The sequence below is a fragment of the Oryctolagus cuniculus genome, chromosome 11 (genome assembly GCF_964237555.1).
Source record: "Oryctolagus cuniculus chromosome 11, mOryCun1.1, whole genome shotgun sequence".
Lineage (NCBI taxonomy): Eukaryota > Metazoa > Chordata > Mammalia > Lagomorpha > Leporidae > Oryctolagus > Oryctolagus cuniculus.
Window position 1 is genome coordinate 98206766 of NC_091442.1, and position 23360 is coordinate 98230125.

A 23360-nucleotide genomic window follows, 5' to 3' on the forward strand; every position below is an offset into this window, starting at 1 on the left:
AAAGTGATGAAATCTGTCACTATAGCTGGAGAAGAGACCGAAACTACTAAGGCAACATCTATAATTACATAGCACAAGTGGATGTATCACACCTTTAACAAAAAGTATGTGAAACCAGCCAAAAAGTTAACCAGAAGTTTTATGTTTGGAGAAAAGGCAGAATAGGCTACTAATAGAATCACTGTATCACATGACACTGTTGGGCAGTATTTATAGTACACAGGTGAAAACTTAAAGCTGCAGTTTTTTGTGAAATGTAAAATAACAAATGTTGCAGATTATAGTGATAGAATCTGAGTATGTATGCTCTCATATGCAGAACATATATGGAGAAGAAAGTATTGGCTTTTCTTCTGTTTATCATTTTAAAAGAAATCTAATGTTACAGATACTGTGTTTTGTTATTTCGTGAGCTGTGACATAAAGTGGAAAAGGAAGAAGCACTGAGGACAGTGCTGAGGGCACATCAGCAGTTGTGTATGCAATAAACAGAGCAATAACAGGGCTGGTGCTGTGGCTTAGTGGCTTAAACCTCTGCCAGCAGCACCGGGATCGCATATGGGCGCCAGTTCGTATCCCAGCAGCTCCTCTTCTCATCCAGCTCTCGACTATGGCCTGGGAAAGCATCAAAAGATGGTCCAAGTCCTTGGGCACCCGCACCTATGTGGGAGACCCAGAAGAAGCTCCTGGCTCCTGACTCCTGGCTTCAGAATGGCCCAGCTCTGGCCGTTGGACCATTTGGGGAGTGAAGCAGTAGATGGAAAACCTCTATCTCTCTCTCTGTCCGTAACTCTGCCTTTCAAATAAATAAATCTTTAAAAAACAAAAAACAGGCAATACAGTTACCAGAGAACAGTTAGCAGCCAGGAGTTATGCCTTCTGATCTTGGCTGAGTGTGTAATTAGAACAGGTGTCAGAAAATTACGGATGGTGGGTCACCTTTGCCCCCTCCCACTGTTTTTGTATGACTTGTAAACGAAGATTGGTTTTTACATTTTTATGTGGTTGGGGGAAATATCAAAAGGAGGATATTTTGTGATATGTAAAAACTATGTGAAGTTCAGATTCCATGTTTCATAACATCTTATTGGAACGTAACCTTGCTCATTAGGTTTTATATTCTCTATGACTGCTTTCTCATTACAGAAGCCGGCTTGATTAGTTGTGACACAGACCATATGGCCTTCAAAGTCTAAGATATTCACTATCTGGCCTTTTACAGCACAAGTTTGCTGACTCTAAGTTAGAGTAAATCCACTTTGATCCATCTTATTTATTATTCTTCCCCATGAGAGTTCACTTGAAGAAAGGATTCTACTGCCTTAAAAACAAGGTTTTTTTTTTTTAAATATATAAACTTTTCAGAAGTTCAGCCCAAACAAATGTGCTAGTGTTCTTGTTCTTTTGTCACCCTGATGGCAGGATGGGGTTCACAGTTCAGTTTGAAAATACATACTGGGAACTGGCACCACCCGCAGCACCGGAATCCCATATGGACGTCGAGTACCAACTTCCCATCAAGCTCCCTGCTAATGGCCTGGGATTGCAGTAGAAGATAGCCCAAGGGCTTTGGGCACACAGGGGAGACCCAGAAGAAGATCCTGACTCTTGTCTTCAGCCTGGCCCAGCTCTGGCCATTGCAGCCATTTGTGGGATGAACCAGCAGATGGAACATCTCTGTCTCTCTTCCTCTGCCTCTCCTTCTCTGTACTAGATTTTCAGATAAATAAATAAATCTTTAAGAAAAGAAAATACATAGTGGGTAATTCACAGCAATATTTGAATATAGAATATAGATGATATAAAATTTAACCATAAGTGCCACCAAAGATTTTAAATCTGGAAGAGAAATAAAATATTTCTGTATATTTTTTGGATATTTTATTGAAAGAGAGATTTAACATAGTTTAAAAGGAAGGCATTTGACTCAGTTATTTGATTCTAATTGATACTCAACAGATTGCTACCATTCCAGCAAATTTTCATTGTTCCTCATTCTTCATTCTAAAGATCATATTCCCTAAAAGTTTTGGTCTTGGTCTAGTTTATCTACCTCTCTTGTTTTCATAGGATCTAATACATTTCTGTAATTGTTAATCTGCTTGGTATCTCTGTACTAAACTATAAATAAGCTTATTTGATATTTGACTCGCTGGACAAATGAAGGACTACTTTTTATTTTGGGTGGACATAGTCATCTTAACCACTTGGCTGATTGACTTTCCCATTTTGGTGTAGGTTTTGTTTGTTTTTTAATTTATTCATTTGAGAGAGAGAGAGAGAGAGAGAGAACACGCCCATGCACTCTGATGGGGATTCACTCCCCAGCTGTTGGCAACAGTCAGGGCTAGGCCAGCCTGGAGCCAGGAGCCAGACACTCAATCCAGGACTCCCGTGTGGGTGGCAGGAACCCAATTACTTGAGCCATATCACTGCCTCTCAAAATCTGCACTAGCAGAAAGCTGTAGTCAGGAGTTGGAGCAAGGAATTAAAATCAGATACTCCAGTATAGGGCGTAGGTGTCTTAGCTAATGTCTTAACCGCTAGGCTAAACACTCACCCCATTTCTTATTTTAGTTAGTGCAGTATAACGTTTCAGAACATTGGCTTTAGCCTCGGATTTATCAGTCAATCATGTCTTTCCTGTGTTCTTTAGCCTGGTGAATGTTTCTTCATCTATGAAATGGAAATTAGCAGTAATGGTAACGATGAAAATGATGCCTTTTATGGTTTGTTGTGAACCTCAACTGAGATGTTGCAAGTAAAATACTTAGTAAAGACTTTGCCAGCTGGGTACAAGTTGTAAATACCAAGATGGAATCACTTATGTCAAACCCTAACAAAATGGAGCCAGGAAGCCATGAAAGGAGAGTCTTCAGGCAAGTGTGTCTATAACCAGAGCTGTCACAAAGGTCTTTCCCAAACTGGAATTTTCTGGTTAAGTCACTTCCATGAAGACTCTCCAGGCAACAACCAGTACCAATGACCAAACATTACTTCCTATGTTAAGCCCTTGTATCCAGTGGTCTTTGTTTCATAGCAGCTTACATGGATTTCTACTTTTTTGACTTGAAAAATTCCCCCTGCCCCAACCCCATCCATGTGCCTGTGGTCCACCATGCATGTGTATCTCTGATTACAATCCCTTGCTATTCCAGAATAAAATCTTTGTCTTGAAGAGTCAATCTCTCTCTCCCTCTCTCTCTCTCTTGTCGCTCCCCCTCTTCGCGGAGGAACGACACAGGACCCTGCACTGTTCTTTTGTCTGCTCGGCCCTTCCCGGGTTTGCTGCTGGTCCTTCCCGGGTTGGCTGCCGATCCTTCCACCTCTGTGGAAGGGCGGCTCCCCCTGCCACTTTCCCCACTTCCGTGGGGGAGCAGCACACCGCCGGCCAGCTCTCTCGGGGGGCTGCTCCGATGTTATCCGGATGTTCCCTTTAGATGTTCCTGGTGCATGTTGTCTCTCTCCTCCTTTATAGTCCTCTTCCACCAATCCCAACTCTGCTACCCACACGCTGAGTACGCTGCTCTCCTCCGATCAGGAGCAGGATCAGCTCCTGCAGGTTTTTGGTCGAACTGGAGGCAGCTGTGTAGAAGTTGTTTACTCCTCTCCCAGCGCCATATTGTGGGAGAGCAGATGCATAGAATAAGTCTTAATTCCAGTAACTTAGTCTAGTCCGAGTTGCTCCCCACACTCTCTCTCTCTCTCTTTTTTTTTTTTTTTTTTAAGATTTGCTTTATTTATTTGAAAGACGAGTTACAGAGAGAGGTAGAGAGAGAGAGAGAGGTCTTCCATCTGCTGGTTCACTCCCCAGATGGCTGTAATGGCCAGAGTTGCGCCGATCTGAAGCCAGGAACCAGGAGCTTCTTCTGATAAGTTTTGGTTGATGTGTGTGTTGGGGGTTCTTGTTATATTTCTAACACTTAATATACTGTCTATTAAAAGAGTCAGATATTTTGTTGAATGGAATCAGATTTTTACTTAAAAAATTTTTATTTATTACAGAAAGAGACATCTTCCATCCACTGGTTAACTCCCCAAATGGCTGCAATGGCCAGAATTGGGCTGCACCAAAGTTGGGAGCCAAGAGCTTCTTAGAGATCTCCCACATGGGTGAAGGGCCTAAGCCATTCTCCACTGCCCTCCCAGGTGCATTAACAGGAAGCTGGATTGGAAGTGGAGCATCCAGGATACAAATTGGCACCCATATGGGATACCAGCATCACAGGTGGTGGCTTAACCCACTACACCAGAATGCCAGTCCCAGATTTTTACTTCTTATAAATTTTTAATGTATTTTTGTGTTATTTGAAAGAGAGAGAGAGAGATCTTCCATCCACTGGTTCACTCCCCAAATGCCCACAACAGCCAGGGCTGGGCTAGGCCAAAACCAGGAGTCCAGAACTCAATCCTGGTCTTCCACATGGGTAGCAGGGACCCAAACACATGTTACCAATTTTGTGAAATAAAATCTCCTGAGGCTGGCATCAGGGCACAGCAGATTATCCTGTTGCTTTCTACACCAGTATCCCATATCAGACTGCCAGTTCAAGTGCCAGCTCCTTAGTTTCTGATCCAGGTTCCTGCTAATGCATCTGGGAGAGCAGCAGGTGCTGGCCCAAGTGCTTGAGCCCCTGCCATACATGTGGGAGACCAGGATGGAGTTCCTGGCTCTTGGCTTATGCCTGGGCCAGCCGTGGGTATTGCTGACATTTGGGGAGTGAACCAGCAGGTGAAAGATCTCTCTGTCTCTCTACCTTTCAGATAAATAAGTAAATCTTTTTTAAAAAACTGCTATTTGGGGCCGGCACTGTGACACAGTGGGTTAAAGCCCTGGCCTGAAGCGCCGGCATCCCATATGGGTGCCGGTTCTAGTCCGGCTGCTCCTCTTCCCATCCAGCTCTATGCTATGGCCTGAGAAGGCAGTAGAAGATGGCCAAGTGCACCCACGTGGGAGACCTGGAAGAAGCTCCTGGTGCCTGGCTCCGGATCAGCACAGCTCCAGCCGTTGCGACCATCCAGGGAGTGTACCAGCAGATGGAAGACCTCTCTCCCTGTCTCTACCTCTCTCTGTAACTCTGTCTTTCAAATAAATAAAATAAATCTTTTAAAAAATGCTATTTATCGGTAGGAAGTTGTCTAATAATTTTCATCCAACAATTATCACATTCCTGTATGATGTGATAGGAGTTTGTTTTTATTTTTCGGTCTCCTTTTTCCATACAGTTTATAAAAAGTTAAAATATAGATTGAGGGCTTACTAGGTACCAGGGACTGCCATGTGCTTTATATTAATTCAGTTCTTAAAAGAACCATAGTAACTAAATGTTATCTCTTTCTGTTTTCAGGTGAAGCAGCCAAAGTACAGAAAGACTATAAATTGCCATAGGTTACTTAGCTAATATGAGGCAGACTTGGAATTTGAATTTATAGTTTCCCTCCAGAGTTTATGTTCCTAACCACTGTTTTCTAATGCTTTTGTTAGCCATACTCTCTCCCATTTGCCTTTTGCTTTTATGTGAATTGTAGTTTATCTAAGGTAACTTTCTTAAAGAATCTTAAATTTATTTACAGTGCCAAGCATACAAGTAGGATAGATAATACATATTTGTGCTTCAATGAGTTAAAAACTATGACTATGAAAAAATTATGATTAATATAGTATGATTTTTGTTTAATCCTCCTTTGCTTCAAGGAATAATCACTGTAGATCCATTTGGGAACTATCTATAACCAACATTGGCTATTTTGAAGCCATCTACTCTAAGATTACAACAATTTGGGTAAAGAAATGGCTTAACACATCTATTTATAGTCCTAAATTCATTTTTTTCTTGTTACTATTTAAAAAATCTTTATTTTTTATTTAAAATATTTCCTTTTTTGGGTCTTTCTGTTGAATTGTTTGTTGATTGATGGCATTGTATTAGAAACTTTACAAAACTTGAGTATACCAGTCATGATAGCAAAGTTTGATATTGAATTTGGCATTGAAAGCTATAATGATTTTGAAATTTGCTTTGTATGTCTCTTTTTTAGAATTCTCCACTTTACCAGTACTTACAAGATCTAGGACACACAGACTTTGAAGTATGTTCTTCTTTGTCACCAAAAAAAGAAAAATGCACAACAGATGGACAACAAAAACCTACAAGAGTTCCTCCAAAAGTAAGAAAGCATACTCATTATCTATGGCTTAATCTTTTGTTCTTTACCCTAATGACTAAACTGCTGTTTCCCTTACCCATGCCAAAAAAAAGAGTCCTTCGTCACACTGGTTAGGCTTTTTAAAAATAGATTAACTTTGGGCTGGCACTGTGGCATAGCGGGTAAAGCTGTGGCCTACAGTGCCGGCATCCCATCTGGACGCCAGTTCAAGACCCCGCTGTTCCACTTTGGATCCAGCTCTGTGATGTGGCCTAGGAAAACAGTGGAAGATGGGCCAAGTCCTTAGGCCCTTGCACCCACATGGGAGACCTGGGAGAAGCTCCAGTCTACTGGCTTTGGAACGGCACAGCTCCAGCCATTGCGGGTATTTGGGAGAGTGAAAGAACAGATAGACTTAGACTTCTTTTTTTTTTTTTTTTTTTTTTTGACAGGCAGAGTGGACAGTGAGAGAGAGAGACAGAGAGAGAAAGGTCTTCCTTTGCCGTTGGTTCACCCTCCAATGGCCGCCGCTGCAGCCGGCGCACCGCGCTGATCCTGGCAGGAGCCAGGAGCCAGGTGCTTTTCCTGGTCTCCCATGGGGTGCAGGGCCCAAGCACCTGGGCCATCCTCCACTGCACTCCCTGGCCATAGCAGAGAGCTGGCCTGGAAGAGGGGCAACCGGGACAGAATCCGGCGCCCCAACCGGGACTAGAACCCGGTGTGCCGGCGCCGCAAGGTGGAGGATTAGCCTATTGAGCCACGGCGCCGGCTTTTTTTTTTTTTTTTTTTTTTGACAGGCAGAGTGGACAGTGAGAGAGAGAGACAGAGGGAAAGGTCTTCCTTTGCCGTTAGTTCACCCTCCAATGGCCGCGGCCGGCGCACTGCGCTGATCCGATGGCAGGAGCCAGGTACTTATCCTGGTCTCCCAGGGGGTGCAGGGCCCAAGCACTTGGGCCATCCTCCACTGCACTCCCGGGCCATAGCAGAGAGCTGGCCTGGAAGAGGGGCAACTGGGACAGAATCCGGCGCCCCTACCAGGACTAGAACCTGGTGTGCCGGCACCACAAGGTGGAGGATTAGCCTATTGAGCCGTGGTGCCGGCCTCAGATAGACTTCTTATCTCAGCCTCTGCCTCTACCTCTCTGTAACTCTGACTTTCAAATAACTAAATAAATCTTTAAATAAATATATATATATATTATATATGTGTGTGTATATGTATATATATATATATGTATATATATAAACTTGAGAAGCAAATATTGAGAGTGATAGATAAAGCTTCCATCTGCTGCTTAACTTACCCAAATGCCCACAATGGTCTGGGCTTCACCAGGCCAAAGCTGGCAGCTGAGAAGACAATCCAGATCTCCACTGAGATGGCAGGAACCCAGCCACCTGAACCATCACCACTGCCTTCCAGGGTCCGCATTGTCAGGAAGCTGGAGCCAGGAGGCAGAGTCAAGTATTGAACCCATGTACGGCGATGTGAGACATCTTAACCAGTATGTTAGTGCTAGGCTAAACACCTGCCCCAGTAAGACTTTTTATTTTCATCAGTCGTATAAAACTCTCTGCAGATAAACTGAATTCTTGTTGCTGTTTTGAACTGTTTTATGGGTAAATTATATAAGCCAAGGAAATAAACATGTCTTGGGATTAAAATCTATTACTTGTTAAAGTATTGAAGTTATCCTAGGGGAACCAAAAAATAAACTAAAACCTTGTTTAGAGCCTAATAGAGGGGCTGGTGCTGTAGCAAGGCGGGTTAAAGCCCTGGACTGCAGCACTGGCATTCTTTATGGGCACTGGTTCAAGTTCCGGCTGATTCACTTCCAATCCAGCTCTCTGCTATGGCCTGGGAAAACAGTAGAAGATGGCCCAAGTCCTTAGGCTCCTGCACCCATGTGGGAGACCCAGAAAAACCTCCTGGCTCCTGGCTTCGGATCAGCTCAGCTCCATCCATTGTGGCCATTTGGGGAGTGAACCAGTGGTAGGAAGACCTCTCTCTTTCTGGCTCTACATCTCTCTGTAACTCTTTCAAATAAATTTAAAAAGTCTTTAAAAAAAAAAAAAAAAAAGAACCCAATAAAGGGGCCAGTGCTTTGGTGCAGCGAGATAAGCTGCCGTCTGCAGTGCCAGCATCTGATATAGGCTCGGGTTTGAGTCCCAGCTGCTCCATTTCCTATCCAGCTCCCTGCTAACACACCTGGGGAAGCAGTGGAAGCCAACTCAAGCACTTATACCCCGTACCTGTGTGAGAGACCGGATGAAGCTCCTGGCTTCTGGCTTTGGCCTAACCCAGCCCTGGCCATTTGGCCATTTGGGGAATGAACCACTGGATGGAAAATTCTTTCTCTCTCCCTATAATTCTGACTTTCAAATAAAATAAATAAATCTTTAAAAAAATAAAAGAACCCAATAGAAATATTCTGTTGAGGATTTTTTTTCCTTTTTTTTAAAAAGATTTATTTAGTTATTTTGAAAGTCAGAGTTACACAGAGAGAGGAGAGGCAGAGAGAGACAGAAGTCTTTCATCCACTGACTCACTCCCCAATTGGCCGCAAGGGCCAGAGCTGCATCCATCTGAAGCCAGGAGCCAGGTGCTTCTTCCTGGTCTCCCACGTGGGTGCAGGGGCCCAAGTACTTGGACCATCTTCTACTGTTTTTCCCAGTCCATAGCAGAGAGCTGGATTGGAAGAGAGGCAGCTGGGACTAGAACCAGTGCCCATATGGGGTGCTTATGCTGCAGGCGGAGGATTAACCTACTGCGCCATGGCGCCGGCCTCCGAGGAATTTTTTTCTTTAAATCTGCTTTTTAAGAGAGCACAAATGATAAAAAAGCAAATAATACTTCTTTTGACTCAAGCACTTGGGCCATCTTCCTCTGCTTTCCCAGGCTTGTTATCAGGGAGCTAGATTGGAAGTAAAGCTTCTGGGACTCCACTTAGGCTTTTCCACTTGTCCTTTTCAAGTATGGATGTTCCTCAGAAAGTTCTGAAAGCAAAACCTAAAGATATATCTAATAGGCTCTTTACAGATTAAAGTGTGGATTGGAGATTACTTGGCAACATAAGAAAGAATGGCCAAAGGACAGTCTTGGGTCTGGAGATGGGCACTGATGTCAAATTTTTTGTTTGGTACAAAATTTGGGGTTTGTAAGTATTTAATTCATTTATTACAATTATTTTTATTTATAGAAATGTTAATTTATAAACAAATCAAATAAGGAATTAAAAATTGTATCCACCTCCTCCCCCAGAAATTGAGTAACAGTAGAAAGCACAGCCAGAGGTTATTCTAAAAAATTACCATATGCCTAAAAAGTTGATTTAATCTTTTTAAAAGACTTTTTTTTATTTATTTGAAAGGCAGAGTTACAGAGAGAGATAGAAACAGAGAGAGGAGTGTGGGGTCTTCCATTTGCTGGTTCATGCCCCAAATGACTGCAACGGCTGGAACTGAGCTGATCCAAAGTCAAGAACCAGGAGCTTCCTCTGGGTCTCCTATTTGTGTGCAGGGGCCCAAGGACTTGGGCCATCTACTGCTTTCCCAGGCCATAACCGAGAGTTGGATTGGAAGAGGAGCAGCCAGGACTCAAACCAGCACCCATATGGGATGCCGGTGCTTCAGGCCAAGGCTTTAGCCACAGCACTGATCCCTATTTAATCTTTACATTGTATATTTCTAAGATAAATTTTTAACTAGATGAGTTATATTTTTCTTTTTTTTTTTTTTGAGTTATATTTTTCTAAAATAGATTTTTTTCTAAATCTGGGGACAGCTGTATTTTGGAAAGATTTGTAGAATTGTTTTTTAAGTTCGAATCAAAGAATATGTGTATGTATATGTGTGTGTGTGTGTGTGTGTGTGTGTGTATATATATATATATATATATACAGATTTAGAATTTACTTATTTATTTACAAGAAAGATCTTCCACCTGCTGCTGTACTACCCAAATGCCTGTAAGAGCTCGGACCAGACTAGGCTGAAACTAAGAGCCAGGAACCCTGTGCTGGTCCTCCACTAAGGTGCTGGGGACCCAAGTACTTGCTAATGCTGCTTTCCCAGGAGCATTAGCAGAGAGCTGGATCAAAAGCAGAGCTCAAACTGGCAAACTGATACAGTGCTGGAGTTGTAAGTAAGCAGTGATTTAATCTACTACACCACAATGCTGGCCCCAAATAGTATATTTTTCAAGTTGCTCCCAAAATTCCTGCTTAAGTAGTAAAGTATTGGTTATTTTCTTAGAAAACAATTTTTAAATGCCTATGAGATCTTGGTGAAACAGTCATAAGCTTAATTACCTTCTCTTTTTAACTTTCTGTAAACTTTAATTTTTACATACTTATTATGTATTCTTTACTGGTATTTCTACTAGGAATAGTAATTCTCTGTTTTTCCTGGTTTGTTTTCCTGTGATTATTCTGTTAATATTTGCTTATTTATTTATTTGAGAGGCAGAGAGACAGAGAGATCTCCCACTGCTCAAACATCCCATAACAGCTAGAGCTGGGTCAAGCTAATGTCTGAAGCCTGGAATTCAATCCAGGTCTTTCGCATGGGTGGCAGGGACCCAAGTACTAGAGCCATCATCACCTGCTGCCTCCAAGGTGCACATTAGCAGGAATATTAGAATGAAGGGTAGAGCCCGGATTGAACCAAGCCCCTCCAATGTGGAATGTGGGCCTCCCATGAAGTTACTTAACCGCTGTACCAAACACCCACCCCTGATTATTATTAAATGTTTCTCCCATAGGTTTTAGCATGAGGCCTGATTTCTTCTTCTGTGTTCTCTGGGCGATCTCATCTACTTTTTTGCTTTCATTAATAACTTATGTCCATGGGGCTTGTGTTGATTAATGGTTAAAGTTGATACCTGAGACGCTGGCATCCCATATGGGCACTGGTTGCTGTCCTGGCTGCTCCACTTCTGATACAGCTCCCTGTTAACGGCCTGGAAAAGGCAGCAGGAGATGGCTCAAGTGTATGATTCCCTGCTACCCACATGGGAGACCTGGATAAAGGTCCTGGCTTTGGCCAGGCTTAGCCCTGGCTGTTGCAGCCATCTTGGGAGTAAACCAATGGATGGAGGATCTCTGTCTCTCCCTCTCTATAACTTTGCCTTTCAAATAAATAAGTAAATATTTAACAATAACAACAAAAGCTTATGTTCATTTTTGAGGTTTTTCTGAGTTTCAAGTGCTTGTAAGATATTTTTAACTGCATAAACCTGGTATGCTCAAGTTCAGTTGTCCCAAACTGAACTTTTCCCCCCAGCTACTTCCAAAACAAACAGAATCTTCTTTCTGTATTCCCATATTGCCACTCTCTCAGTTATCTTATCATTTCCAATCACTCTCATGTTGCTTTGGCACTAAATGATATATCAAGTCAACTTCTATGCTTTTAAGTCTAACCCTTATTCTTTATCATTTTTGCATTCATTATCTAATTTAGACCTTTACCATTATTTAGGTGGACTATTAAATACTCTCCTAATCATGCAACTTGCCTACAGTCACTCTCTGCCAATACACCTAGTGGCCAGTTATTTTTCTAAAATGCTGATTTTGTTATTTCAACTTCTATGTACAGGGGCAGGCATTGTACAGTGCTGGCATCCCATATCTGAGTGTTGGTTCAATTCCCAGCTGCTGCTAATGTACCTTGGGAAGCAGTTGGTTCAATTCCCAGATTCCTGCTAATGTACCTTGGGAAGCAGTAGATACTCAGTGCTTAGGCCCTGCCACCCCTGTGGGAGACCCAGATGGAGTTCTGGGCTCCTGCCTTTGGCCTGGCCCAGTCCTGGCTGTTGCAGGCATTTGAGGAGTGAACCAGTAGATGGAAAATTGTTCTCTCTCTCTCTGTTTCTGTCTCTCTTTTTCTCGCTCTGTTACTTCATCTTTCAAGTAGGTGAAAAAGGATAATATTAAAAAAAATAGTTTGGGACTGGCGCTGTGCCAGAGCAGGTTAAAGCCCCTGCCTGCAGTGCCAGCATCCCAGATGGATGCCAGTTCAAGTCTCTGCTGCTCCATTTCCGCTCCAGCCACCTGCTAATGTGCCTGGGAAAACAGCAGAGGATGGCCCAAGGTCTTAGGCCCCTGCACCCTGCACCCTGCACCCTGAAAGAGGCTCCTAGCTCCTGGCTTCGGATCTACTCAGTTCCGGCCTTAGTGACCTTCTTGGTAGTGAATCGGCAAATGGAAGACCTCTCTTTCTCTCTCTCTCTGTGTCTACCTCTCTCTGTAAATCTGTCTTTCAAATAATAAAATTAATCTTTTATAAAAAGATTTATTTATTTACTTATAAAAAATTTGGTGGCTCTCACAGCCTATAGAGTGAAGTATAAACTAGTATGGGATTTAACATCCGTTTTTTAACCTCTTTACTAATCCTATCTCCCCTTGCTCATAATAGCCCCAGACTATGCCTCCTTCTCCAGGGCATGTGCTGTTATGGCATGTGCTGTCATGGCTCTCCTTTGCTTATTCTGTTACCTTGCCTGGAATGTTCTTCCCTCCTTTGTTGAATCTCTACTTATCTATTAGGGCTTAGCTTCAGTGTTTGCTCCTTTCTGGCCTCCTCTTTGCCCATAGTTTTCCAGACTTTACACTGGTTTGTAATTATTTGTAATGTTTCTTCTACACTAAGTTCCTGAAAACAGCAATTATGAATAATTTTTGTTCCCATGGCCCTTTGTAGTATCTGGGATATAGTAATCCTTCAGTGATTATAAACTGCATTTACTGGCATGCTTAAGGAGTGGGCTATTAAGGAAAATTGATTTTTAGTTGATTCGGTAATAAAACTGGGGCAGGCATTTGGCATAATGTTGAAAATACCACTTGGGATACCCATGTTCCATGTCAGAGTTACTACGTTCCAGTCTATGCAGCCACTCCCAAGTCCAGCTTCCTAGGAAGCAGCAAGTGACTGCTCAAGTATCTGGATCCCTGCCACCCATGTGGGTCTTCTGCCCTTGCCTTTAGCCTGGCCCCACCCCAGCGGTTGCAGGCATTTGAGGAGTAAACCAGCAGCTGGGAAGTCTGTGTGTGTGTGTGTGTGTGCGCGCGCGCGCGCACGCGTGTCTTTCTCTTTCTTGCTCTCACTCTCTTTCCCTCCCTTGTTCCCTGTGCCTGAGTCTCTCTGCCTCCCAAATACATAAAAATAAATACATAAAATTTTTCTAGATAATAAAACCTTTGCCGGCGCCGCGGCTCACTAGGCTAATCCTCCGCCTTGCAGCGCCGGCACACCGGGTTCTAGTCCCGGTCGGGGCGCCGGATTCTGTCCCGGCTGCCCCTCCTCCAGGCCAGCTCTCTGCTGTGGCCAGGGAGTGCAGTGGAGGATGGCCCAAGTGCTTGGGCCCTGCACCCTCATGGGAGACCAGGATAAGTACCTGGCTCCTGCCATCGGATCAGCACGGTGCACTGGCCACAGCGCACCGGCTGCGGCAGCCATTGCAGGGTGTACCAACGGCAAAAGGAAGACCTTTCTCTCTGTCTCTCACTGTCCACTCTGCCTGTCCAAAAAAAAAAAAAAAAAACAACTTTTATTTCATTCTATGACAGTTTTTGTAAAATGATTCAAATATCTTTTCTGGGAAATGAGTTCAACATATGAAGGAGATATCTGCACTTCCATATTCATTGCAGCAGTAACCACAATAGTCAAGATATGGAATCAGCCTAGGTATCTATCAGTGGATGAGTGAATAAAGAAAATGTTGTGTATATATGCAGAGTGGAATATTGGTCATAAAAAAAGAAGAATAAATCCTTCTTGGAATAAAATGGATAGAACTGGAGATCATTATGATAAAATGAAATAAGCAAGATACAGAAAAGTCAAATAAGTGCATGCTTTCTGTCAAATGTAAAAGTTTAGAATACACATACGGTGTATGTGGTTATAAATTAGTGATTATTAGAGATTGGGAAGGGTGGAGGTTAATGATAATGAGTACCAACATGCACGTGGGCAAAAGTTATTGGTTCTGGTGTTCTGTAGACCAGTAGGGTAATTATAGTGTGTGCTAAAGAAATGGAAGGGCTAATTGCCTTTTGATTGCTTTATGCTGTGTATATTTGAGGAAATATTCACCATACCTCATAAAATATACATGTAGTTCTTGTTAATGCAAAATTTAAAAAAGAAAATGTTTTTAAATAAAAGTCTAAAACTTTTAAAATAAAATGTTTCTATTAGACAAAAATTAAAAAATCCTTCTGCTTTAGTATTGTAGAATGAAGTAGTCTTAATATTTGAAAACATGGAGCATATGGTAGCTTTCATTCTGAAATAAATGCTGTCATCATATTAATGTAGATAGCATATAGTGTTCCCAAAATAAATGGGGTGCATCAGAATGTAGACTTCTGACTACTCCAAGAATCATATTTCTAGTCTCATTCCAAACCTATTGAATCAAAATCTTTAGTTTGGGACCCCAGGAGTTTTTTTTTTTTTTTTTTTTTTTTTTTTTTTTTTGACAGGCAGAGTTGGACAGTGAGAGAGAGAGAGAGAGACAGAGAGAAAGGTCTTCCTTTGCCGTTGGTTCACCCGCCAATGGCCGCTGCGGCCGGTGCGCCGTGGCAGGCGCACCGCGCTAATCCGAAGCCAGGAGCCAGGTGCTTCTCCTGGTCTCCCATGGGGTGCAGGGCCCAAGCACTTGGGCCATCCTCCACTGCACTTCCGGGCCACAGCAGAGAGCTGGCCTGGAAGAGGGGCAATCTGGACAGAATCCGGCGCCCCGACCAGGACTAGAACGCGGTGTGCCGGCGCCGCAGGTGGAGGATTAGCCTAGTGAGCCGCAGCATCCGTCAGGAGTATGTTTCTAATTAAAATCTCCAGGTGATTCTAATGTGCAACTACATTTGGGAACTAACAAGAAAAGTGAGACATTGACAAAGCATGTAGCTTTGGTGATTGTTTGCTGCCTTTTCTGATAAAAATTCTGATTAATTAGAGATAAGTTATTAGAATTTGTTTGCTATCTGTAGTTTAATAATCCTATACAATATAATTCATCTCTTTCAGCAAGGCATCCTGTTAAAAGTAATAGAAACTATCAAAAATTGGATTTTTTTTTCTCAGCACAGTAAGACAGATGACTTACTTCACAAGTTGGTGAGTGTTCACTTTACTTCTTTTTTCACTTTTCATAGCTCTAGTTCATGAGTGAGAGAAGTGATGGATCAGAATTTGTTTTGCTGCTAATTTGGGCAGTGATTGATTTTTATTAGAAATTCTGAAATCACTGGGAACCTTTTAACTTGGGCTTATTTGTATTCTTCATAACTCTTCTGAGAGGTTATTAGCCATTTAGAATATTCTGGTACTTACTGAAACCTTATTTGTTAGATTACTAACATAGTGCCACCTTCTTCCTCCATTAACAAGTATTCCTCTTAGTAGGGAAGGGGATACAAATCGATCTAGCAATAGGATCAGTCCAGTCACACAGTGCTGATAAATCATGGAATTTCCCAAATTCTTGGAATAGTGAATGGTGCCGGTCATTTTGATTCCTGGGAGGTTTTCTTTGCTTTCTTCCTTTCTCTGCTGTAATATATCTGTTGTTTGACCCCTGACCCTAGGGGACACGATTCAACCAGAATCCAGGCAGTACAGCTAATAACTTTAAGTTATAAAGTTCTGGTAATTCCCAGAAGAGGTGATCAAGTTACAAATAACAGTTTTCAGGACCTTAAAAATTAACATTCCTATAAATTAGCCTTTTTAAAGAGCTCCTTTACACAAGCTTTCACATTTTGATTTGGTACTCTAATCAACATTAAAAGGTTTAGTGTATCTTACCAATGAGAAAGCAAATGTTTAGACATTTCACTTTAATTTAGTAAAATATTGACTGAATGGATCAAGAACGTTGAGGTTGGGACCAACATTATGGTGCAGCAGGCTAAGCCCCTGCAACAGCGGCCTCCCATATGAGCACCTGTCTGAGTCCCTGTTGCTCTACTGCCAGCCCACCTGCTAATGCACCTTAGAAAAGCAGAGGAACATGGCCTAAGTACTTGGACTTCTGCCACCCACTTGGGAGACCTGGATCAAGCTCCTGGCTTCACCCTGGCCCAGCCCCAACTGTTGTGGCCACTGGAATGAATCAGTAGATAGAAGATTGATCTCTCTTTCATTCTGTCTTTCCTTCCTTCTCTGTAACTCTGCCTTTCAAATAAATAAATAAATCTTTTCAAAAATAAATTTTAAAAAAAGAATGTTTAGGTAGAAAATGATAGATATAGAATTTGAACACTGATCCCCTAGTTCCAAAGCTCATGCTCTTCAGTAAAACATACTACCTCCCTAAATTGATTATGATGATTTTATCACAGACTAAAATTACTTTTATAGCAATCCAAATTGTCAAGTTCTGTGTTAAGGGTTTCATCTTTGTAGAACGAGTGTTGCTAAGGTCACTGAAATGTGTTGTTATCTACATAGACTATCAACTTTACCCAAGTGGAGCCATCTCCTTCTTCAGTGATACTAGGACTGTGGTAAGGTATATGGATCCATATACATTTTTCTGTGGTTTGATCGTAGTCTGCATAGGCCTAGTCTTCATTCTTGGTTCTTTGTTACTAGGCACATTTTTGTGTCGTATTTCATTATAAAGTGCCAGCTTCTGTATGCATACCTTTTGTGTCTTTTTATAGAGAATGATAGGAATCCCACCTAAGAAACCGTTAACTAGTAAAGGACAGGAAATTTCCCAGTCGGCCTGTGGTATAACATTGTTGGACTTTTCTCCTTGATTGTGACATATTTAAATTTTTGTTAGATATACAGATACTGAAGCTGCACCTCTTACCTTTTATAAAAATATTGGTAATTGCTCCATGATACCTGAACATTTTAGTTTTTTGTTTTGTTAAGATTTATTTATTTGAAAGGCAGAGTTACAGAGAGGAAGAGACAGAGAGAAAGAGAAAGATATCTTCCACTCACTGGTTCACTCCCCAAATGGTTGCAACAGCCTGGTCTTAGCCAGGCTAAAGCCAGGAGCCAGGAACTTCTTCCAGGTCTCCCACATAGAGGCAGGGGCCCAGACAGTTAAGCCATTCTCCACTTCTTTCCTAAGCCCATTAGCAAGGAGCTGAATTGGAGATGGAGCAGGTAGTATATGAACTGGTGCCTTTATGGAATGCCAGCACTGCAAGTGGAGGCTAACCTCTTCTGCCATAACACCAGCCCCTCATTTTTCTTCCTTCTTTCCCTCCTTCCCTCCTTCTTTCCTTCCTCCCTCCCTCCCTCCCTCCCTCTCTCTCTCTCTCCTCCCTCCCTCCTCTCTTTCTTTCTTTTTATTTATTTATTTGAGAGGTAGAGATATAGAGTGAGGGAGGAAGAGACAGAGAGAAAGGTCTTCATCTGCTAGTTCACTCCCCAAATGGCTGCTAAGGCTAGAACTAGACCAGTCTGAAGCCAGGATCCAGGAGCCTCCTCTGGGTCTCCCAGGTGGATGCAGGGGTCCAAGGACTTGGGCCATCTTCTACTGCTTTCCCAGTCCACAAGCAGAGAGCTGGATCCGAAGAAGAGCAGCTGAGATATGAACCAGTGCCCATATTGGGTGCCAGTACCACAGGCAGAGGCTCAGCCCACTATGACACAGCGCCAGCACCCCTCCACCACCTTTTTTTTTTTTAAGGTCAATTAATTTATTTGAAAGTCAGAGTTAGAGAGAGAGATCGGTCTTCCATCTGCTGGTTCACTGCCTAAATGGCTGCAATGGCCGGAGCTGATCCAGGCAAAACTCAGGAGCCAGGAGCTTCTTCTAGGTCTCCCACATAGGTGCAGGGGCCCAAGGACTTGGGCCATCCTCTGCTGTTTTCCCTGGTGCATTAGCAAAGACCTGGGACCCAAACCTGTGCCCATATGGGATGGCAGCACTGCTGCCCCACAGTGCCAGCCCCCTCATTTTTCTTTTTATTAAAAAAAAAGTATTTGTTTTATTCTTTTTTTTTTTTTGACAGGCAGAGTTAGTGAGAGAGAGAAAGAGAGAGACAGAGAGAAAGATCTTCCTTTTTCCATTGGTTCACCCCCCAAATGGCCACTACAGCCGGCGTGCTGCGGCCAGCGCGCTGTGCTGATCTGAAGCCAGGAGGCAGTTGCTTCCTCCTGTTCTCGCATGCGGGTGCAGGGCCCAAGGACCTGGGCCATCCTCCACTGCACTCCCGGGCCACAGCAGAGAGCTGGCCTGGAAGAGGGGCAACCGGGACAGAATCCAGCACCCAACCGGGACTAAAACCCGGTGTGCCAGCACTGCAGGCAGAGGATTAGCCAAGTGAGCAGTGGTACTGGCAAAAAAAGGTATTTGTTTGAATGGCAGAGTAACAAAGAGAAGGAAAGATAGAGAAAGAGAGAGAGAGAATCTTCTGTCTGCTGGTTCATTCTCCAAGTGCCCACAACAGCTGGGACTAAACCAGACCAAAACCAGGAACTTGGAATTTTAGAATTTCACCCATGTCTCCCACTTGGGTAGCAGGAATCCAAGTATTTGAGCCATCTTCCACTGCTTTCCCAAATGCATTAGTAAGAAGCTGTATCAGAAGCAGAGTAGCAAGGACTGTAACCAACACTCTGATATGGGATGCCAGCATTGCATATGTCAGCTTAACCTGCTACACCCATCTTTTATTATTCATTTCTGTAGTACTTTTCTTAAAGATTAAAAAAAAATTCCCTTATAGCAATAATGAAGGTACTGATGATAGCACTTCTTAAAGAACTTTTAGCCTATAAACTGCTTCTAGACATGTCATCTCATTTGATCTTAAATCAACCTTATGAAAAAGTGCCATAATATTAAAAAGTGTATAAAATCATTGAAATAGATTGACACATGAATAAATTCCCTTCTTTACCTCCATGGAAGAAAAATAGAAATCTCCTTATTCTTCAGCTGTACCTTCTCATATCCTTTCTTAAAAAAAAAAAAAAGATTTATTTATTTTTACTTGAAAGTCAGAGTTACACATAGAGGAGAGGCAGAGAGAGAGAGACAGAGAGAGGTCTTCCATCTGCTTGTCCACTCCCCAGCTGGCCTCATCGGCCGGAGCTGTGCTGATCTGAAGCCAGGAGCTTCTTCCGGGTCTCCCACGTGGGTGCAGGGGCCCAAGGACTTGAGCCGTCTTCTACAGCTTTCCCAAGCCATAGCAGAGAGCTAGATCAGAAGAGGAGCAGCCAGGTCTCGAACCGGCGCCCATATGGGATGCCGGCACTTCAGGCCAGGGTGTTAACCTGCTGCTCCACAGCACCGGCCCTTCATATCCTTTCCATCCATCCAAGCAGAGATCCTCCTATGTTTTCATGCCATTTCCCTATATCAATCCTAAAAAGATTTCATATTCACCAATTCAAGTTCAAATCCATCACTTCAGCATTAAAGAATCTGTATAATTCATTCGACCCTAACCTATCTTTCTAGTGTTGTCCACTAGTATTTTCCTTTTTTCCATTTTTGCTGTCTCTGTCTGTGTTCATGCTATTACAGTGTGATGGAATTCTTTCTGATTTTCTCGTGGTCTATTGGGATCTTTTCAGTAAGGAATCCTAGTTTTTTCTCTAGACCTTCCAAAAAACTTTAGCCTTTTGTGTTGTGTTCAGTGTGTGATTTTTCTTTATTGTGTTTTAATTATTTTTGTATGTAGTAAGAACACAGCTAACACTTATATAGTGTTTGCTCTATGACAGACACTCTAGTATTTTATAGATATTTACTTCTTTACTCCTCACAATAACCCAATGAAGTAGGTACTACAAGGTTACTTCAAAAGGTTCACAGAATGGTAAAATTAAAAGATGAATTTATGGGACCGGCACTGTGGTATAGCAGGTAAAGCCACCACCTGGCATCCCATATGGGCACTGGTTCAAGTTCCAGCTGCTCCATTTCCAATCCAGCTCTCTGCTGTGGCCTGGGAAGGCAGTGGTTGATGGGGCCCCTGCATCCATGTGGGAGATCCGAAAGAAGCTCCTGGCTCCTGGCTTCGGATCAGCACAGCTCCAGCCTTTGCAGCCAATTGAGAAGTGAACCAGTGGATAGGAGACCTCTCTCTCTCTGCCTTTCCTTCTCTCTCTGTGTAACTCTGCCTTTCAAATAAATAAATCTTTTTTTTTTTTAAAAAAAAAAAAAGATGGATTTATTTTGGTGCAAAAATTTTTGAAATGCATGTACAGCATTTTCATGATATGCATTTTCCGTGAACTTTTGGAAACCACCCCCTTACTTATATGCATGGATTTCAGAATTTTTTACATCAAAATTGTGGGGAGCAATCCGGACTAGACTAAGTTACTCGAATTAGGACTTATTCTATGCATCTGCTCTCCCACAATATGGCGCTGGGAGAGAAGTAAACAGTTTCCGCACAGCTGCCTCCAGTTCAACCAATTAACTGTAGGACTTGCTCCTGATTGGAGAGCAGCGTACTCGGCGTGTGGGCAGCCGAGTTGGGATTGGCGGAGGAGGACTATAAAGGAGGAGAGAGACGGCATGCACCAGGAACATCTATGGGGAACATCTAAGGGAACCCGTGCAGCCCCCGAGAGAACCGGCCGGCGGTGTGCCGCTCCCCTGCGGAAGTGGGGAATGTGGCCAGGGGGAACTGCCCTTCCACGGAGGTGGAAGGGATAGTAGCCAACCCGGGAAGAACCAGCAGCAAACCCGGGGAGGGCCGAGCAGACGAAAGAACAGCGCAGGGTTTAGTGTTGCTCCTCCACGAAGAGGGGGAGCGACAAAAATAAAGATCTTTTAATTCCATGCTCCATGAACTTTTGAAATCTCTTTGTAAGGCCGGCGCCGTGGCTCACTAGGCTAATCCTCCACCTTGCGGCGCCGGCACACCGGGTTCTAGTCCCGGTCGGGGCGCCGGATTCTGTCCCGGTTGCCCCTCTTCCAGGCCAGCTTTCTGCTATGGCCAGGGAGTGCAGTGGAGGATGGCCCAGGTGCTTGGGCCCTGCACCCCATGGGAGACCAGGAAAAGCACCTGGATCCTGGCTCCTGCCATCGGATCAGCGCGGTGTGCCGGCTGCAGCGGCGGCCATTGGAGGGTGAACCAACGGCAAAGGAAGACCTTTCTTTCTCTGTCTCTCTCTCTCACTGTCCACTCTGCCTGTCAAAAAAAAAAAAAAAAAAAAAAAAAAAAAAAATCTCTTTGTATTAGTATCCCTTTTTCACAGATAAGGATACTGGCTTAGAGAGGTTATTAACTTAAGTTGTAGAATATACACCTACGTACTCATTCTAGGATAAGAGACAACAGTCTCTGAAACTTGTTGAGAGTAAGCCAGAGTTTACTGTAGTACACCTTCCAGCAGCACAGAGCTTCCTACCAGCTGATACCTGCTACTATTTAAGTTGATCAGAATTCATTCCTTTTGCATTTCTTCATTTGTTTGAGACATAGACTTGAGCTTTTCCCCCACTCAAATAGGGCTCTTGTGAGAGATTCTTAAATTGACAAGTATCTATTTTTCTGATATTTGGTTGTTATATTATAATACTATTTCCATATTTTTACAGTTATTTTTTATATTTTTAAAAATCTCACTATTTATTTGCATTTTTTTATTTGACAGAGTTAGACAGTGAGAGAGAGAGAGACAGAAAGGTCTTCCTTCCATTGGTTCACCCCCCAAATGGCCACTACGGCCGGAGCTACGCCGATCAGAAGCCAGGAGCCAGGTGCTTCCTCCTGGCCTCCCATGTGGTTGCAGGGGCCCAAGCACTTGGGCCATCCTCCACTGCCTTCCTGGGCCACAGCAGAGAGCTGGACTGAAAAGAAGGAACCAGGACTAGAAGCAGCGCCCATATGGGATGTCGGCACTGCAGGCGGAGGATTAACCAAGTGAGCCACGGTGGCCCTGCATTTTCTTTGAAAGAGAGATCTTCTTACACTTGTTGCTCCCCAAATACCCACAACAGCTAGACTGGTCCAGGCCAAAGTCAAGAGTCCAGGACTCATTCCCAGTCTCTTTTATGAGTGATAGGAACCTAAGAACTTGAGCCATTACTGCTGCCTCTGAGGATGCCTATTAACAGAAAGCGGGATTAGAAGCAGAGGAGCCAGGACTGAAACGCAGTCACTCTGGTATGGGATGTGGGCATCCTAAGCAGCTTCATAACTATTGTACCACCTTCCCTCCACCCTCTGCCACGGTTCTTACCTTTACAATTTATACTAAAGTGTTAATTAGTTGATTTAATCTCAATTTGAATAGCTATAATTACTACAATAAGGCTCAAGTTTTTCCTTTCTAGAGGCAGTCTGATCATTAAGATAACACTTTAGTTACTTGGAGTGTTTTGATCCCTTTCAAGTTACTTTTTTCTAAATAATAAATAATTCTTTAAACAAAATTTATTATTATATTTATTTGAAAGACAGAGTTACAGAGAGTGGTAGAAACAGGAAGAGAGAGGGGTCTTCCATCTACTGGATCACTCCCCAGATGGCTGCTGCAACTGGAACTGAGACAATCAGGAACCAGGAGCTTCTTCTGGATCTCCCACATAGGTGCAGGGGCCCAAGGACTTGGGCCATACTCCACTTCTTTCCCAGGCAGATTAGCAGGGAGCTGGATTGGAAGTGGAACAGCCAGGACTCAAACTGGTGCCCATATGGGATGCTGGTGCTGCAGACCAGAGCTTTAACCTGCTACTCCACAGTATTGGCCCTCAGGTTTCTTTACATTGTTGGTTTGTCACCCTGTTCAATCAACTATTTCTAAAGCTATTAATACTTCCTCTAACACCGGCGCCATGGCTCAATAGGCTAATCCTCTGTCTCCGGCGTCGGCACACCGGGTTCTAGTCCCGGTCGCTCCTCTTCCAGTCCAGCTCTCTGCTGAGCCTGGAAGGGCAGTGGAGGATGGCCCAGGTCCTTGGGCCCTGCACCCGCATGGGAGACCAGGAGGAAGCACCTGGCTCCTGGCTTTGGTCAGCGCAGTGCGCCAGCTACAGCGTGCCAGCCGCAGCGGCCAATGGGGGCTGAACCAACAGGAAAAGGAAGACCTTTCTCTCTGTCTCTCTCTCTCACTGACCACTCTGCCTGTCAAAAAAAAAAAAAAAAAAAAAGAATACTTCCTCTAAGCATATTGATGTTGGTGTTAACCTAGTTTTGCAGATGATTCTGACACTAAGGAATGGTGTTGAATAAGAAAGTAATAGATTAAGAGGAATCTCT

At 43.3% G+C, this 23360-nt stretch overlaps 1 protein-coding gene across 17 annotated transcripts in view; it reads left to right on the forward strand.

The window, feature by feature from the left end:
* VEZT (vezatin, adherens junctions transmembrane protein) overlaps positions 1 to 23360 on the forward strand; it is a 90704-nt gene that overhangs the window by 25417 nt on the left and 41927 nt on the right. For 8 of the 17 annotated variants that reach the window (XM_008256901.4, XM_070052715.1, XM_070052718.1 and 5 more), the window contains exons 2-3: positions 6040 to 6168; positions 15193 to 15282. In XM_008256901.4, the coding sequence (XP_008255123.1) occupies positions 6040 to 6168; positions 15193 to 15282 (219 nt within the window). Of the gene's footprint in view, positions 1 to 6039; positions 6169 to 15192; positions 15283 to 16617; positions 16679 to 23360 lie in introns of those variants that run through there. The other 9 variants (XM_051845764.2, XM_070052716.1, XM_008256900.4 and 6 more) reach the window with 4 other exon arrangements.